This window comes from Babylonia areolata, chromosome 2 (genome assembly GCF_041734735.1).
Source record: "Babylonia areolata isolate BAREFJ2019XMU chromosome 2, ASM4173473v1, whole genome shotgun sequence".
NCBI lineage: Eukaryota > Metazoa > Mollusca > Gastropoda > Neogastropoda > Buccinidae > Babylonia > Babylonia areolata.
The window spans coordinates 61,177,978-61,191,631 of NC_134877.1; the positions used below are offsets into that span (position 1 = coordinate 61,177,978).

Below are 13,654 nucleotides of genomic sequence, written 5' to 3' on the forward strand. Positions count from 1 at the left end.
CACTCAGTACGGCCAGTCCTCTCTTCTCCTCTACACAGACACCTCGGATGTCCAGTGGGTGTCTCAATGACCCAACCTTTAGCTTCCGTCGTCAGAATTGTGGTATTCTTTGTCAATATTCACCTCTTCAGTATAAGAGCCTTCCGCTTGCAATATTTTGATGATGGTAATTGGGGTGAAACGCTGTTAACGTCGTCTCTTTCGCCGATCGTATGGAGAGAGTTAACCATCACACCGTCATGCCCTCCTTCTCCCCTCACCCCCCTTCCTCTCCCCGTTGCCCACCCTCGCTTCACACTCCTCCCCCCCTTGCTTCATACCACTCCCCCCCCCACCCCCCAATAAAAAAAAGTTTTTCAATCCAACGTATTGTTGTTTAACTTTCTCACTATCTCGTCCCTTCCCCATATACTTGCTTGAGTGTGTGCGTGTGTGTGCGTGTGCGTGCGTGCGTGCGTGTGTGTGTGTGTGCGTGCGTGCGTGCGTGTGTGTGTGTGTGCGTGCGTGTGTGTGTGTGTATGCGTGTGTGTGTGTGTGTGTGCGTGCGTGCGTGCGCGTGTGTGTGTGCGTGCGTGCATGCGTGTGTGTGTGTGTGTGTGTGTGTGTGTGTGCGTGCGTGCGTGTGTGTGTGTGTGTGTGTGTGTTTTCTTCTTTCCCGTCCTTCGTCGTGTATGTGCCGCTTACTCTCAATATAGCTTGGCAACAAGACATACTGGAGGAATAGTAGCACTACCATTCTTGAATCCTCGAGTGACAACGAACCTTTTTGGGTTCTGAGTAGTGGAGTTCAGGTTAACGATCCGTTGGCTTAAGCCCCTTTATTAACACGAAGGTCAAATTGTTCTGCGACTGGGTCTGACTTCTTTATAAAACATTCTCAATAAACAAACACTTACGGTGCCGCGATCAAGCATCTCTCTGCCCACCGACCCCCATTCCCCGCCCTCCCCCCCCCCCTCACCCCCATCCCACTCTTCACCCCGTCTCCCCATTTCCCTCCCACCCCCACCCCTTCACTCCAGACTTGGGAAGTCAGTTCGTTCTGTACCGTGCGGTCTTGTTTTGCACCGACACACACTGCCACCCACCCTCTACTTCCCACACCCGATTTAACCCACCCACCCATCCACCCACGCCCCACCACCACCACCACAACCACCCTCCCCTCCCCCACCTCTCCTCTCACACCGCCTCCCCGCTCGCTCGTCGAGTCGCGCGTGTCACAACACACTTCACAGCCTTTGAGCCTTTGACCCCCCCCCGCCCCCCAACCCATCCTCACCTTCACCACCCACCACCGCCACCCCAACCACACCCACCTCTCACACTGCAAGTGAACTCCTCCTCCTCCTCCCCTCCCCTCCCTTCCCACGCCCCCTTTTCTCTCCGTAAACCCCCCACTCCCCTCCATCCCCACGACCCCTTCGTCACCTGTCTCCATCGCAATTCTGAGACCCCCGTGTGAGAACGCGGCACCACCATCACCACCACCACCAGGATTGTTCCAGACATTACCAGAGTGGTTCGGAGCGTAGGACGTGGCCGTCGGTAGCAGCCGTTTGAAGTCATCAGACAGGTGATTGTTGGCTCCATTTCACTGCTTTACGGTATTTCCAGCAGCTCGGGTTTTAATTAAATTAATGACCACACCTTTCGCGGTTACAGCGGCAGTGTCAGTGAATTATCGTACAGCTGCGATCTCCAGCACGTTACAAACGCAGTTTTTCATTGGGCAGTATATATGTGTTACGGAACCGAACTGAACTGAGCTGAATGGCACAGTTGGGGAATATACTCTGAGAACCTTTGATTTATTCAAATCTGAAAGGCAAAAACCTTTTGTCCCTTATTGTGTATTCTTTTTTTTTTTTGGTTTGTTTATGAACCCGACTTTTAAAGTTTAAAACCAAAAGAAAGCACAGGTTTCTCAGAACATAACTCTCGACTTACGAAAACCCCCAAAGCCAAAATAACACTAAAAATATTCTCTTACCAGCAGCGGAAATTATTGAGAAATCCAGGAAAGAACTGAACCACAGTTGAACAATCTGCGAACAATCATCATCACTACCACCACCAGCACCAGCACCACCAACACCAACAACAACAATAACAGGACACCAGACAGTGAAGTGAGGCAACAAACAGCAAGCCACCCACCCACCCACCATCGAAAAAGACAGCAGCAGTCAGCAGCCGAAGAAAATCCCGGGTTCTCATTGGTGCGAAATCCAGGGGAGGGAAAAGCTGATAGGCCTTTAAAAAGGTGTCGCTGTGTCGGCCTGGGGAGAACATCAAAGCGAGCAGTCAGGCTGAAGGAGCCAGTGATCAGCAGACGACAGAGAGGGAGAGAGAGAGAGAGACAGAAAGAGAGAGACAGAGACAGAGGCTACAGTGTGAACGACGAAGTAACCAACCACCAACCTTCTGAAACTAGCATGATGCTGAAGTCCAAGAGCGACGTCCGAGCTACAGCGGTGTCTGTGCTGCTCTTTGCCTGTACAGGTCAGCTCTTGGTTCTTTGTCTGCATCACCGTCATTATCATCATCATCATCATCATCATCAACATTGTCGTCGTCGTCATCATCAGCATAGTCGTCGTCGTCATCATCATCATCATAGTCATTGTTACCACCACCACCACCACCACCACCATCATCAACAGCAGCATAACCATTATCATTATCGTCATCATCATCATCATCATCATCTTCACCATCATCATCATCATCATCATCATCATCAACGACAACAACAACAGCCACAACAAAATAACAATCATCGTCATCGTAATCCTCTTCCTCCCCAACAACAACATGACCATCATCGTCATCGTTATCACCATCATCATTATTATCATCATCATCATCAAAACCATCATCGTCATCATTATCACCATCAACAACATTGTTATAATCGTGACTGCCGTCGTCGTCAATCATAGCCATCATCATCATCCTCGTCATCCTCGTAATTTTCTTGATTATCACCCTTCTCTCTGGTGTTGAGGTTGTTCATTTTTTTTTTTTTTTTTTTATCGTTTATTTTGTCACGTGTTCAACTTTAACTTTTTTTGTGTGTGCGGGTCATATTTTGCTTTAAAAAAAATTGCGTTTAGTTTTGTATGTTTTGATCTTTTCTTATTTTTCAAACAACAACAACAACAAAAAAAAAAAAACCACAAAAAAAAAACACACAAAAAACCCACCCCAAAAACAAAACCAAAAAAAATACACACACACACACACACAAACAACAACAAACAAACAACACCCAACAACAAACAAACCCAACAACAACCTTTCTTTCTAGTTTCCTTCTTTTTTTTCTTAAAAAAAAAGAGTTGTATCTCTCTCTTTCATACGAAAACAGACTGTTTCTATTATGTGGAACGATCGTCACCCATTTGCATTGATTATTTATCCGTGAAACAAAAACCAGAAACGGGGGAAAAATAAAAATGAGGCCATTTTGAATAAACGTACTTCTAATCATTTCAACTTTATTTTTAGTCGTTTCCATAGTTATTACTAATCTTTATGTTCGTTTTTTTTATGTTCACATTATTAATGATATTGATTAAAAAAAAAGTGCTTCCAATTTCTCGCGATTGTCTGAAGGACAAACGACTTAATTATTTTGATTGTCTTTTTTGAAACTTTTCATCCAACGTAGGCTGTATTACAGGAACGCGTTTTTCAATAAACGTACTCGTATTATGTACTTTTCAGAAGTTTCAACTCTAAGTTTCCGTGATTTTTTCTTGTCTTTTCGTTGCTAGAAAGACATCGTAAAGCGAACGTTTAAACCAAGAAAGAAATGATGTGCGGAGAGGTTCGGTGTTTTGTGAAGAGAGGCTGTCCTTGTGTAGATCAATGTTGTGTGAAGATGGGCTCACTTAGTGAAGGGGGTGTCTAGGTGAGACATGGATGAATGGATGGCTTAAGTAACTGTTGCAGTTGCTTCCTCCGCCTCAGATGTAAGAATGATGTTCCTCTTTCAAAAGAAAAAGGGGGGGGGGGGGGGAGAGAAAGAAAAAGAAAACAACAACAACAACAACAACAAAACAAAAACGTTTCTAGGGATTTAACGGTACCCGTCTGACTGATCATTTTATTTGAAAGGCTGACAGTAATTGCGTTACTGGTTATCACACATGAATAATCGATTGTCTGTCTATCTGTCCACATGTTTCTCTCCTTTCTTATCCTCACCCCCCCCCTCCCCCTCTTCACAAGCACACACAGTGTGCAGTGACAAACAAATACAGACACGCATACAGAGAGGCAAACAGGTACGTAGGTACATAGATATACGTACGCGTGGATGTGTATTTGTGTGTATAGCTCATCATGTAGCGAAAGAACACAGCTGACGAAACTGAATGAAATATTTTAGGCTGTCTCCGCTTAGCACAGCACAGATGACTCATACGAATCCACGTTTGTTATCCTGGGTACAGTATTTTTATTTCTTTCAAGATTTTCAGCACTGGTACTGGCCGGTCTTCTGTTGCACTATTCAGTCGGCCGGTTTCTACTGCAAGTACAATAACAACAACAATAATAATAATAATAATAATAATAATAATAATAACAGTAATAATAATAATTGTATTTATATAGCGCTGAATCTTGAGCAGAGATAAATCTAAGCGCTTTCACACCAGTCATTCGCACGCATGCATAGCTCTAAAACTGAAAGAGTACAGATAGTGTTCGCTGGAGACAGACAGTGAAAGAGGGAATCAAGCGATCCGAGAAAAGAAACGAACCACACGCTTTGTGGAGAAAAGGTGGTGGAGGAAGGCTTCTCTCTGTCTATCTGTCTGTCTGTATGTCTACCTCTGTCTGTCATTCTGTCTCCGTGTGTCTCTTTCTCTCTTTCTTCATTTACAACTTTTAATTTGTGAGAACACCTGCCACCCTCCCTCCTTCCTGTCTTTGTTTGCCTTTCACCCTTTCTTTGTAACAGAGAAATTCACATTAAACAGCAGAAGACCTATTCATCAAAATAAAATATACACTTATCAACAAAAATCAAGTCTTCACGACTCTAGAGGGTTATTATGGAACTCTTCACCGGACACTCTGAAGTAACAAACCACACCTCCTTCAGAAAGAAAAAAAAAACGTGCAGAGAATATCTCATGTCTATCGTAAGTCCCACGGAATAAGTCATTGATAACTTGATGTCATGTGTGTCTACCTATCTTCAGTTGACACCCGTGTTTCCGTGTATGTCTTATGTGTCTGTTTTTCTTTCGTTCTCTGTGTTTCTCTAGTCTTTCTGTTCTGTGTTTCTTCTCCCCTTCTGTCTCCCCATCACCCCACCCTCTCTCTCTTGCCCCATTCGGAGCCCTCCCCACCCTATCTTAGCATTCAAATCTTGTTTTGACGTTTTACTTATATATGCTTTTTGGAGGATGAGTGCAAACCTCGTTGTTATTTATTTCATATCTTTTTTTTCTCTCTCCCTTTTCCTATTTTTCTCCTAATTCGCCTTTGGGTTGGCATGGAAAAAAAAAAAAAAAAAAGAAAAAGAAAAAAAAAAAGCTCGCTAAGGCCTATATTCAGCCTTCGTTGAAACAGCTTTTTGTCTGGTCCTGTTTTGTGTTTCATGTCTATGACTCTCTGTCTTTATCCATCCCTGTCTCTATCTCTGTCTGTCTGGTGGAGCTAAGGGATACTTTCATTTCATGCCACAAACAAAAATTGACATTCAGAGATAAAAAGAAAAAAAAAAAAAGAAAAAAAAGCAATATCAAGCATACTTGGTATTCCTCTTTCAACACTGTATTCGAACCAGAAAAAGAATATTTAACATTAATTACGAACGAGCATATCAAAGCAATAACAAAGTTGAGATTATAAACAAAGGCCTTGGGAAATGCAGTTGAAAGCCCATGATTTCTCGCAATTCACCATCGGAATCAATAGCAAACAACGAAATAGAGGCAATGTGTATAACACGAACAAAAATCTAATCTAACCTAATCTACTCCAATCTAACCTGACAACCCGAATTTTTCCTGGATGTTGGGAATAACATCGAAATGATTCAACTTTCTACATAAATGTGATAGCAAGAAAAGGTGTTTCACAATGCTTTACCCTCACGTAGGGAGCGTGAAAACCAGACCAAATAGTTGTGATGTTTGTTGTGATGCAACCTTTTCTGTCACATTTATGTCGAATGTTCTTGACTTCATGCTTGCTCATTTTTTCATCTGTTTGTGTCAGCATCCTTTCGCATGCAAGATTGCACTGAAAATAGATTCTCAGTTTCAAAGAAAACACTTAGAACATGAACATATTGAAGAAGAAAAAAAAACAACAACAAACAAACAAACAAACAAAACAGAGAGAAAGAAGACCAAACCAACCAGCCAAGTAAACACAAAAAAGGAAACACACACACACACACACTCTCTCTCTCTCTCTCATTCACTCACTCACTCACCCACTCACTCACTGACATGCACATACATTCACACTTAAAAAAAAAAAAAAATTCTGTGCCATCACCTTCACCGTCTATTTTTGATGTCTTCGCTGACTCCACTGTCATTGTCATGACTGACGTCGTCGGCTCCCCCATTTCTCGTTTCGCAATTGAGAGAACGCGTGGGAGGGGAACGACCACGATTTCTCGCAATCCCACGATTTCTCTAAAAGTGAGAGAAATCGTGGGATTGCGAGAAATCGTGGGCTTGCAAGCAGTTCACTGGTTTATCAGCGGAGAAGAGGGCTCCGATTACTCACTGTGCAGTCAGAATACCGAAGATGAATTGCATGTACTTTTTTTTTCTTTTTTTTTTTAATTTTTTTTTTTTTTTACTGTGCCGGGGAACATTCTGATATTCGGCAAACATTCATTTCTCAACATGGTCCCCATTCATCCGAATCAGAAGTCATGTGGAAAGTCCCCAGACAAGAGACAACGAAACAGTCAGCATTGCCTTTCCAAATATTTAGTGGAAGCAATAATTTTGAGAAAAAAACAACAACATAAATTTACAAGAGAGGCAAGGCCTTCAAGACTCACTTGTGATACACTTAGAAAAAAAAATCCAAGCTTTTTATGCATTGAGTATAATTTCAAAATGTATTGTTTAAGATGAGAAAGATCAGTTTAAAGCGAATTAAGTCCCCTAGCATTAATTACAGAGTAATTTCCCTTTTTTTACTATCTGCACCAAAATGTTTGCAAAATAAGTAAAACTTCCATGCTTAGCAAAAGAAGTTTGAACAAAAAATGATAGTAATGACTACTCTTGTTGTTGGGTCAGAATATCAGATCAAAGTGCCAAGTTTAGAGAATACAAAAAATATAAATATAACAGTAAATGCAGTTTGCATATAATTAGGCTTCATTTATTATTTTTTTGTGCCCATCCCAGAGGTGCAATGTTGTTTTAAACAAGATGACTGGAAAGAACTGAATTTTTCCTATTTTTATGCCTAATTTGGTGTCAACTGACAAAGAATTTGCAGAGAAAATGTCAATGTTAAAGTTTACCACAGACACACAGACAGACAGACACACACACACACACACACACACACACACAGACAACCGAACACTGGGTTAAAACATAGACTCACTTTGTTTACACAAGTGAGTCAATAAAATCAGAGTATATTTCTTTCTTTCGGTATTCCAGATCTATATCAAAGGATTGTGTATGGAATTGGTTTTGGGGCGCGCCGCGCTATTCAACTCTGTGTGTGTGTGGTGTGTGTGGGTGTGTGTGAACTGCATGTGCGCGAGGTGGACGAGCGGAGAATTGAATTGGGGAAGAGGGTGGGCGGCATGTGAGGGGGTTGGGGGGGGGGGGGGTGGGGGGGGGGGGGAGCGGGGGGGGGGGGGGGCGGGGGGTCATTTTGTGAGAAGTTTTATGCGCGTAAGTTTCTCTGGCCTACGTGCATGGCTTGCTTGCTGAGGAGAGAGGACAGGAGGTCAACGAGTTCGTCACGAGAGTCAGAGGAGTGGGTGTGGAAAGGGAAGGAGTTTGGATATGCTGTTCGACTGACTTGATATAATAATGAGAATGATGATAATGACAACGAAAATGATATAATGATAACAACATAATAACAAAAAATGATGATAATAAGAATAATATGATGATAATAATAATAATAATAATAATAGTAATGATGATGATAATGATAATGATAATAGTAATGTGCTCATAATCATTATTATCATTAATGATACAATGATCATCATCATTACTGATGCTTATAGTTACAGCCTATCTTCGATCAGAGAGCAAACTCTAAGCGTTTTACAACCACAGAGTCTTTTGATAATGATAATGATAATAGTAATGTGCTCATAATCATTATTATCATTAATGATACAATGATCATCATCATTACTGATGCTTATAGTTACAGCCTATCTTCGATCAGAGAGCAAACTCTAAGCGTTTTACAACCACAGAGTCTTTTGCATACACGACAGCCTGTCTGTGTGGCCGTGTAGAGCCGATTGACGGCCCTGACTGCTGCCTGATTTAATGTGTAGTCATTTATCTCTTTCTGACACGCTTGCCAATATTAGTTTATTGACCTGGGGAGGTAATAATTTTACATTCCCTTCTTTTTTGCATCGCGACATGTGTGTAACAGATATATCCAACTGGATTTTATGGTTTACTTTCCTGGAGACAATTAAAATGTCAACCTTCATGTATCACGCATCAAGTATCTCTCTCTCTCTGTGTGTATATATATCTCTCTCTTCCAGAAAAGAATACAAATACTTATTGAACCGAAAGAAAAATGAGTTTGATAAAACAAGAGTATTAAAACTGAGAGAGTCGGTTAATGATCCTAAGTTATTCTGGCAAACAATAAGATCAGTTAATAAAAAAAAAAAAGAAGTAATTTATGACATTTGGATTACTCCTTTTTTTTTATCACAACAGATTTCTCTGTGTGAAATTCGACCTGCTGTCCCCAGGGAGAGCGCGTCGCTACACTGACAGCACCACCGTTTTTTTTTTGGTATTTTTCCTGCCTGCAGTTTTTTATGTTTTCCTATCGAAGTGGAATTTTCTACAGAATTTTGCCAGGAACAACCCTTTTGTTGCCGTGGGTTCTTTTGCGTGCGCTAAGTGCATGCTGCACACGGGACCTCGGTTTATCGTCTCATCCGAATGACTGGCGTCCAGACCACCACTCAAGGTGTAGTGGAGGGAGAGAAAACACTGGCGACTCTACCGGGATTCGAACTAGTGCGCTCAGATTCTCTCGCCTCCTAGGCGGACGTGTAACCTCAGGCCATCACTCCACATTACTGTTGAGCAATGGTATAGGGTCTTTAACGAAACAGGCTCAACATTAGAATATGAAAATCATAATGTTAACAAATATAGTGAAGAAAGTACATCCGATGTTCTGTTTGATGACCCCATTTCCAAGCAAGAAGTTTATGCCAGTATCGGTAACCTTAAAGCTGGGAAATGTTCAGGTTCGGACAAAATCATCAATGAAACGTTAAAACATGCGGATGAATCAGCAATAGATTTTCTTATTGCATATTTTGATATTTTCAAAGTCTTCTTCTTTTTTTTTTCGGAAGTGATTTTTTTCGGCGACACCGCACCCCCACTCCCACCCCTTCCTTCTCCGTCTTCATGTCGGCAAAGCCGTTTTGTCGACACACTCTTTCATATTTGTTTCACCTTCGAACTAACGGTGGTTTCGCCTACATGTGAAGTGAGGCTCACATTTTCTTACAGAAACGTTTTTTCAACTGCAAAAAAAAAAAGAAGAAAAAAAAAGTCCAGGCCATGCATTTTTGCATACGACGGAACATTCTACGAATATAGGAAACGAGCATTAGTGATATGAAACCTGAAAAATAATCGAATCTGCATTCATTCTTTTAAATTCTGAAGCTTGTTGCTGAACACGAAGAGTGCCAAGAACAGCCATTCGCAGATGAAACGATCGGCAGGAAATGACTGAAGATTCCCTTTGTTATACGGGAAACAGGCTGATGGAAGTGTTGGACGCATGCTTTAATGCAGTTGGCATTTAGAGTACACAAGTCTCACGCCAGAGAGAGAGACAGACAGAGACAGAGACAGAGAGAGAGAGAGCCTAGACAAACCTGTTTCCCTATTAATTAACAAAAAACAACCCAAAAAACAAAACAAAACAAAAAACAAACAAAAAACCAACAACAACAACAAAAAAACAACAACAAAAACACACGTATTGATGCCATTATCAAACTGTATGAAAATACATTTGGATGTTTATAGTCTGGTGCACAGTGCGTTGGCGAATCAAACGAACTTGACAGTCTGAAGACGAAAGGAACAAACTTGACAGTCTGAAGACGAAACGTAGATCTACTTGACAGTCTGAAGGCGAAACGAAGGCGAACGTACTTGACATTTCTAATGCGAAAGGAACGAACTTGACAGTCTGAAGTGAAGGGGAAAGGAACGAACTTGACAGTCTGAAGGCGAAAGGAACGAACCTGACAGTCTGAAGTGAAGGGGAAAGGAACGAACTTGACAGTCTAAAGGCGAAAGGAACGAACCTGACAGTCTGAAGGCGAAAGGAACGAACCTGACTGTCTAAAGGCGAAAGGAACGAACTTGACAGTCTAAAGGCGAAAGGAACGAACCTGACAGTCTGAAGGCGAAAGGAACGTGTTTTACAGTCTGAAGGCGAAAGGAACGAACCTGACAGTCTGAAGGCGAAAGGAACGAACCTGACTGTCTAAAGGCGAAAGGAACGAACTTGACAGTCTAAAGGCGAAAGGAACGAACCTGACAGTCTGAAGGCGAAAGGAACGAACCTGACTGTCTAAAGGCGAAAGGAACGTGCTTTACAGTCTGAAGGCGAAAGGAACGTACTTTACAGTCTGAAGGCGAAAGGAACGTACTTTACAGTATGGAGACGAAAAGAACTATCTGACAGTCTGAAGGCGAAAGGAACTATCTGACAGTATGAAGACGAAAGGAACGTACTTTACAGTCTGAAGACGAAAGGAACTATCTGACAGTCTGAAGACGAAAGGAACGTACTTTACAGTCTGAAGACGAAAGGAACTATTTGACAGTCTGAAGGCGAAAGGAACGTGCTTTACAGTCTGAAGGCGAAAGGAACGTACTTTACAGTCTGAAGGCGAAAGGAACGTACTTTACAGTATGAAGACGAAAGGAACTATCTGACAGTCTGAAGACGAAAGGAACTATTTGACAGTCTGAAGGCGAAAGGAACGTGCTTTACAGTCTGAAGACGAAAGGAACTATTTGACAGTCTGAAGGCGAAAGGAACGTGCTTTACAGTCTGAAGGCGAAAGGAACGTGCTTTACAGTCTGAAGGCGAAAAGGGCTATTTGACAGTCTGAAGGCGAAAGGAACGTATTTGACAGTCTGAAGGCGAATAGAGCTATTTGACAGTCTGAAGGCGAAAAGAATTATTTGACAGTCTGAAGGCGAATAGAATTATTTGACAGTCTCAAGGCGAATAGAATTATTTGACAGTCTCAAGGCGAAAGGAACGTGATCTACAGTCTGAAGGCGAAAGGAACGTGATCTACAGTCTGAAGGCGAAAGGAACGTATTTGACAGTCTGAAGGCGAAAGGAACATGATCTACAGTCTGAAGGCGAATAGAGGTATTTGACAGTCTGAAGGCGAATAGAATTATTTGACAGTCTGAAGGCGAAAGGAACATGATCTACAGTCTGAAGGCGAATAGAATTATTTGACAGTCTGAAGGCGAAAGGAACGTATTTGACAGTCTCAAGGCGAAAGGAACGTGCTTAACAGTCTGAAGGCGAAAAGAACTATTTGACAGTCTGAAGGCGAAAGGAACGTGCTTTACAGTCTGAAGGCGAATAGAGCTATTTGACGGTCTGAAGGCGAAAAGAATTATTTGACAGTCTGAAGGCGAAAGGAACGAACTTGACAGTCTGAAGGCGAAAAGAACGTACTTGACAGTCTGAAGGCGAAAGGAACGTGGTCTACAGTCTGAAGGCGAAACGAACTATTTGACAGTCTGGAGGCGAATAGAGGTATTTGACAGTCTGAAGGCGAAAGGAACGTATTTGACAGTCTCAAATCGAAAGGAACGTGCTTAACAGTCTGAAGGCGAAAAGAATTATTTGACAGTCTGAAGGCGAAAGGAACGAACTTGACAGTCTGAAGGCGAAAGGAACGAACTTGACAGTCTGAAGGCGAAAAAAACTATTTGACAGTCTGAAGGCGAAAGGAACGTGGTCTACAGTCTGAAGGCGAAAAGAACTATCTGACAGTCTAAGGCCAGACACACGTTGGCGAACCGTGGCTCTCTGGACTGTTGAGCCTTCACATACACTGTTCAAGTTACACGGTGTGAACACCAATACGCGTCAATCCACTGTTTAACGAAACAGACAGATGTCAGCACACGATGCACCCTTTTCACTTTGCATTTGAAAACGTAACACACTGTATATCTAATAGATGACAATATTTCATTTTCAGACAATATTACGGAGTCTGTATCTGCGTTAGTTGTAATACAATAGTCTGCAGGTGATAGCAGGGAGGAGGGAGGGGGTTGGGGAGGGGGTTGTTTGATTAATGTTCCGTCCGACATACTGGTGATTGTGGACATTTTGTTTAAGTATTGAATTTCACATTGGAGTGTTATCGTCTGTGTTAGGATAATAATATTAATAATTATGATAATAATAATATTTCATTTTTATATAGCGCTACAATACAAGCATAAGCAAGCTCTAAACGCTTTACAATCCAGTACCTAAAGTGAAACAAGAAAGCATATAAAAAGTAGCAGAAACATAAAACAGAATCATTGATATTATAAAAACACAATGCATAAAACTCACAAAGTGACATACTCTCAATACTACAACTGTTACACCCCAACACTCACAAACACACACATGATTAAATGGCTGAGATAACAGCAATTTTCACTTGAAATACATACATGTAAAAAAGGACCATAACTGTACTCTGCATGCCATAGATTTTGTAGAGATTGTAAAATAAAGTTTTGGGTAGAAAAGGTAAAAGGGGTAACAATCGGCAGTCATAAGAAGAGAAGGATGAAACATGGTAGATGGATGGAGTGTGGAATGTGAGATCCGCTTTGGAAGCGAGATCATCTGAGTGCGCTGGTTCGAATCACGGCTCAGCCGCCGATATTTTCTCCCCCTCCACTAGACCTTGAGTGGTGGTCTGGACGCCAGTCATTCGGATGAGACGATAAATCGAGGTCCCGTGTGCAGCATGCACTTAGCGCACATAAAAGAACCCATGGCAACAAAAGGGTTGTTCCTGGCAAAATTCTGTAGAAAAATCCACTTCGATAGGAAAAAAAAAACTGCACCAGGAAAAAATGCAAAAAAATGGGTGGCGCTGTAGTGTAGCGACACGCTCTCCCTGGAGAGCCCAGCCCGACTTTCACACAGAGAAATCCGTTGTGATAAAAAGAAATACAAATACAAATACAGAGGTGAATATTTGAAATTCGTGATACCACTATGCATCGTTTTTGTTTGATTCCATGCCAGAAGATAACCAACACTTTTTTTTTTAGTCTCTTGAAATCTGACATTAAAAAAAAAATATTTTACACATTTACATGCTCATGGCAAACCATACAAT

At 41.8% G+C, this 13,654-nt stretch overlaps 1 protein-coding gene across 1 annotated transcript in view; it reads left to right on the forward strand.

Moving 5' to 3' along the window:
- Positions 1 to 1,560: 1,560 nt before the first annotated feature.
- LOC143279538 (uncharacterized) overlaps positions 1,561 to 13,654 on the forward strand; it is a 107,602-nt gene continuing 95,508 nt past the window's right edge. Inside the window, exon 1 of the mRNA XM_076583607.1 lies at positions 1,561 to 2,505. Within this exon, the coding sequence (XP_076439722.1) occupies positions 2,439 to 2,505 (67 nt within the window). The 5' untranslated portion in view covers positions 1,561 to 2,438. The remainder of the gene's footprint in view (positions 2,506 to 13,654) is intronic.